The sequence below is a fragment of the Falco naumanni genome, chromosome 4 (assembly GCF_017639655.2).
Source record: "Falco naumanni isolate bFalNau1 chromosome 4, bFalNau1.pat, whole genome shotgun sequence".
Classification (NCBI taxonomy): Eukaryota; Metazoa; Chordata; class Aves; order Falconiformes; family Falconidae; genus Falco; species Falco naumanni.
Genome location: NC_054057.1, coordinates 45,615,692 through 45,621,389, shown reverse-complemented (window position 1 = coordinate 45,621,389; position 5,698 = coordinate 45,615,692). Strand labels below are relative to the sequence as shown.

At 49.4% G+C, this 5,698-nt stretch overlaps 1 protein-coding gene across 1 annotated transcript; it reads right to left on the bottom strand.

Moving 5' to 3' along the window:
• Window positions 1-785: 785 nt before the first annotated feature.
• LOC121086065 (lysozyme C, milk isozyme-like) lies at window positions 786-4,144 on the bottom strand (the record flags this gene model as incomplete). The annotated part of the gene is given in 5 exon segments (XM_040589253.1): window positions 786-793; window positions 1,272-1,343; window positions 2,541-2,618; window positions 3,608-3,919; window positions 4,027-4,144. Coding segments are annotated over 5 exon segments (588 nt in total), but the record flags the coding sequence as incomplete, so codon positions are not given.
• Window positions 4,145-5,698: the final 1,554 nt, after the last annotated feature.

Sequence of the window (5,698 nt, the reverse complement as noted above, 5' to 3'; positions counted from 1 at the left end):
CATTCAAATATTTGACATATCCACCATCTCCAGAAAACACAAAAAATGTGCAACTAAGCCACAGATGAAAATTTTGGTCTCAATTCCTGGTACTGTATAGAAATTGCTCTAGATTTTCCTCAGAACAAGAATGAATAGGAACTTCCAAAGATTATATTTTCTGTTAGGATCTGGCATTTTGACATGAATGAAATTTTTTTGGTGAAGTGGCAGTCATCACACATTTAAAGCATCCACCAGTGACTTACATCTCTAGACCTAGGCTTGGATTTCAAAGCTCAGCAGTGTCCGAAGGTAAGATTTTGATTCAGAACCAACCTACTGACAACAAATATGTTGCTCTGATTTTTTTCTCTTTTCTCCTTTAAATGCAAGAACAGCCACCACAACATAATACAAAAATACTCCTTTGTATTCTTGTACTTTCCCAAGCATTCAAAAAAAAAACCAGCAGACAGAGCTAATACTCATCTGTGGTGACAGCCACCCCCACCACCGTTTTTCTTTAACCCTCTCTGGCCCTGCATCAAATCTTCCCAGCTGTGAGTCACAGCCAATCCTACACCAGACATCTCTTTCCACTGCACCGTGGCTTTTCCATGGTGGAGGAACACCGCCAGCACAGGGCTAGCTTCATGCACAGCTAGGGACTGCTGTAGAGATCTAGCTGCAGGACTGGCCAGTTACAGCACAAGCTGCACCGTGGGCAGGAGAGCTTGCGTGCCTCCTTTGCCCTGAGAGTCATGAAAGAGCTGTGCAGCACTTTGGCTTTCCACAGGAACAGCTTACATTGCTGAGCAGATACAAGTTTTACCGAGTAAGATTCTGGGCTGTATTTTGCTACATTTTTATTTCAAATAGATAAATAAGAGGTGTTGGAAACCTTGCAAATCTGCATCCTTTTTTTGAGGTCTTCTCTTTTTCATTTGCTTTGAAAACTCCAGAGAAATCAGCTGTGTCCAAGGCTATTGCTGTTTACCCAGCTCCTGACCCTCAGCCCCTTGCCCCATTCAAACATGTACAAAAAAAACCCCTGGGGAAAATCTTTCAGGACTGAACCCTAAATCACATTGGAAAAATGGAAAGTCTAGTTGTTTTGTTGTTGTTGTTTTTTTTTAAAAAAAAACATGCTGTATTGTTAGTTAGTTTATACCTTGTTGAATGTATTTGGTTTGCAAATACTGAGAAGTATTGTGCAGCAAGCGGGAAGCCCTCCCCTTGCAGAAGAGTAGAGGCAGCCCCATCAGCTGCAGAGGAGCTGAGCTGGGGACTTTCTCGCAGGTCACATCCTTCCACCCACTCAGACAGGTCTCGTCCCTTGAAGTGCGTTGCCCAGCCTTCCCTGAGGACAAAAGAAGCAAAGAGAGCCTATTTAGGTACTAGACTGGTATAATTCATACCCAATACAAGCAGGCTCTGTGTTTTGTAGGGTCTTCCCTAATGAGGGACCTCCCATCACCAGCCCCGCAGAAGGACTTGCAGACCCTCCAACTCTGGCTGAGCATCTCACGTTGAGGAGTGCAGCCATCACTGTCCCTTGATGCCACCTCAGCTGTCTCCAAGTCTGGCTGGGAACAATGAATTGCAATGTCAAGTCCCTCCTCCACTGGGACGTTACAGCTGAGCACAGCGTTGAAGGCACAGTGGACCATGCTCACCACTGCACACAGCAGTGCTCACCACAGGGGCCCTAAGCCTGCTCACTGTGTATGTCACACAAATTACTTACCTCACCTCTACTCAGAAATGCTGCTGCTTTTGCAGTGAGCCAGGCTTTGCATCAGCCCACCACAGGAAGCACAGAAGGCTAATGAGTCCGACAGCAATGGTGGCGAGGAGGAAGGGGGAATCTGAAGGTAGAATCTTGCCCCTCAACTTGGAATGTATTCAGGATGCAGTGGTTAACACCACTATTTTTGCACTAAATGCCTTGGGACTTCAGATAACCACATATTTATATGATCATTGGAATTGTCTTCTACCCCCACTTCTATTTTCTTAGCCTGTTGCTTACTCTCCATTTACAGGCTCCCTATGTTCTAGCAGCCTGGAGTCCCAGGGTTGGTTCAGAGCTACACCAAGCAAGGGCTGTCATATAGATTCATCAGGATTTCAGTGATTAATGCTCCCAGATGCTGTGGGAAGTATTGCTTCCATGCTAGGTGCTTCCAGCTAAGAGACAGCAAAAAGTGGGGGAAGGAGCACTCTGAAGGACTTGGAAAGCATTATCAGAGAAATTTTCAAGGGCTAACCTACTACCTGATGGGCTATTTACTGATCATTTATTTTTCACCTGAGATGGTTTTCTGGAACACTTTTTCTCTGTTCCTTCCTCCCTAGTCTTTCTTGTGAGATGCTTTGCAGAGGCTGAGGCAGTGCAAGTTTGCCTCTCCATTCCCACCCATCTGCAAAGCATTGAAGTTGTGGTTCCTCCTCTTTGGTGTGTCTGTGCTGCCTTTGTGTGGCAGTCATGCTCCTCCATGATCCTCCAGAAACACACATGAGCCCTGTCAAAGAAACTGTCCCTGAAGCCCCTTAGCAGGCAGTCATTCCTTGTGGATTTAACATAATTCTTTTGGCACAGATTATGTCATCAGTTATGTTACTAAATAGCAGATCTGCAGAGAGAGAAGCACAGTCCCATGAGCTCGCTTGAGGGCAGGACACCTGCCCAGAGCAGGTTTCTCCACTGGGTGTAGAGAGGGCTGGGCACTTGAGCAGCCCTGGGTATCAGTGTGGGGCTGGATGCTGTTCATTCTCCCCACTGCTAGGCTGCCATCATCCTCACGTGCTTAGATGCTGCCAGGCAGGAACCCTCATCTGCTTCTGCATGCCAGCAACAACCATAAATGTACATTTTCCCCTGAAAATGCTGGTGTGCCTCCCTCTATAATCACATGTAAGAGAGAGATGGAAGGAGAGGAGGGAAATGGGAGGCAGACCCATCTATGCTTATGATATTTCAATCCTTTCCTGCCTGTTCTGCTATTAGAGAAATAAAATAAAATAAATAATTAAAAAAAACCCCAACTGTTAGGGAGCTTTTCTACCTATCTGGAAAAGGAGGTTTTGGTCTGAACAGGAACGGGAGGTCTAGCCCCAGCCTTCTAGACTTTGGGTTTTCTCATATAGCAGGATATCTGATAGTCAGATACAGCAGAACCCTTCCCATGTGTGCCTGGGAGGTCCCCACTGCTGGCAGACCCAGAGGCAAGACCTGGACCTGCCTGGAGGTAATACCAGCCTTAGGTGATCACTTTCCCGACTACTCCACAACCAGGGGGATGCATTTATCTCATCCAGCCCTACATCATAACCCACCTTAATCACGATTGCCTATCTTCCACCCACAGTCAAAACACCCAGAGAGCCCTGGGGTCCCTAGTGCCCCAGGAAAGGAAAGAATGGATATGGGACAAGGGAAGGGAGCTGGCCAAGAGGTGCAAGGTGAAACCCTGGAGAAGGCTTGGGGGCAACAACACTATGTTGCTTGGGAGAAACACCTCTGGCAATGGCTGTGGCCTCTCATTCCACTGCCTCAGGAGTCAGCAGGGCTACCCACACCCTGCACAGATCAAAAGAGGAGCTGGAGCTGGACATTCATCACCCTCAACTTCCTGTGGCCACAGGCACTGAGTTGCCCAGGTTGGGCTCCACATGCCCCCCAGCTCCATTTCGGCCAGGGAGTGAAGTTGGGCAGAGAGGGAGGCCTCAGGCTGCTTCTTCTGCAGCTGGCCCTGGAGAGGCAGTGCTTTCATGCTCCTGCAAGCCATCCTGCAGTGGTTGTCTGAGGGTCTGCGGTCACTGGTGTGCCACAGCTGGCTGCTGAACTGGAAGATGCCGTAGTGGGCACTGCCATCCCCTTTGATGCTCTGAGCTGCCGTGTTGAAGGTGCTCTTATAAAAAGCCATGCAGAGCCCTGGGCAGGAGCAGAAGAGGCACTCAGGCTATGCCACAGCTGCCAGCCATGGGCATGGCAGCAGCCAGGAAGGAAAGGCCGTGGGGAGACAGGGGACTGAAACTCACAGTTAGCAAGGCTGTAGCCCCTGTAACCATCCAGCCCCTCTTCCTGGAGCACGTGAGCCAGCTTGCACTAGCTGAACACCTTGGCTTTGGTGGCCACAGTCAGCAAGGCCAGCAGTAGCAGCAGCAGGGGAGACCCCATTCCTGCAGGGCTGCTGGTCCTTGCACACTGGGGATCCCCAAGGCAAAAAGTAAAAACAAGGCATAAGCAGGCAATAAAGCACAGTTAGACATCCAAGACCAGCTCCCCAGCAGGTGGTGGCATGACTGGCTCTGGTGACGCCGGGCTGCTCCCGCCTGCCGTTGGGGAGTACACACCCATGTGTGCAGGCGTGCACGTACACTGTGGCCATGCTGGACAGCCTGGGACACAAACGGGTTTTATCAGTGCAGATGTGGAAAACAGAGCGCTTCAGGCACTGCCATTTTGCAGTTTTCTTATATTAGTGGGGAGAAGTCAGGTGTCCTGTGGGAACTGGCAAGCTGACAAATTGGACCCACTAAGGGAAGGGTTACATGCTTTAGCTGCTCAGATGCCTCAGCCTCTTACGCTAGTGCTGGTCAGCCTCTGAGCAGAAGCTGTGATGTGCAGTGACCTCATTGCCATACCTAAACTCACCAACCCTTAGCCCCGGTTTGCACATCAGCCTTTTATCCAAATACCAGCATGCACGCTGAGTCATATCCTACAAGTCCCAGGTGTTTGTCTGAGGAAACACTTCAAATCTGCACTTTACAAACAAAATTAAGACCCTTTCCTTGTGGTAATTACTCTCTTGTCCCTCCTTTCTTCCTCCCTGTGCACCCGCTTTTACCAAACCTACGAGGTGATTTGCTTTCTGGCTACGCAGCGCAGTCCTGCAGCCCTGGCAGGCTGTACCCAGGTGCCCGTGCCACCAGAGCCATCTGCAGCCCTGCAGAGCCATTGGCAGCAAGGGGCAGAGGCAAGGGCTACCTCCAGTGCTGCCTCCGGTGATCATTGTCTGCAGGCAAGGGCAGTAAAGGGCTGCTTAAAAAAACCCAAACATGTATACCTAGAGGAATCCATACCTTCAGCAACGGGGCTCAGGGCTGGGCCTGGGTGGGCATCCCAGAGGGCTGTCCCCTGGCCACTGCTCACCCTTCCAGAACCCCCACTCCCCCACCCTGTCAGCTGGGGATGAAGCCCCCCGAGCCCTGCCTCACACTGGGGGAACTGGGATCCAGCACAGCCAGCGAACATCATAGCTGTGGCGGTGGTTTTCAGGGTCAGACCTCTGAGGTTCATTTTCTGTTTCACCTGAAAACTGGCCCTGCAAGTGAGCCTACCAGCAGTGGTATATTTTATATTTTAAGCTCATATTGCAGGATATTTGCACAGACAGAAATATCACCTTCTCATGGAGAACATAGCAGAACTTTTTCCAATGCCTCCAGCTGGGTAGAAGTAGGAACCCATGAACGAAATTCAAGTAAATTTGTGTGGGAGATGTTTTTAGTTTCTACAGAGAGTTGTCCATGAGTAAGTGGCAAACCAAGAATTAGCACATAGGTCAGTCAATAAGCCGAGGCAAGTGACAAATTACACACTTGTTAGATGCTGTGAAGACAGTGAGAGGGTCTTCCAGTCAAGGCAGTAAAAAGAAACACGAATGTGCCCATTTTCCTCCAGTTTGTGGTGAGGACCCCAAGAGAT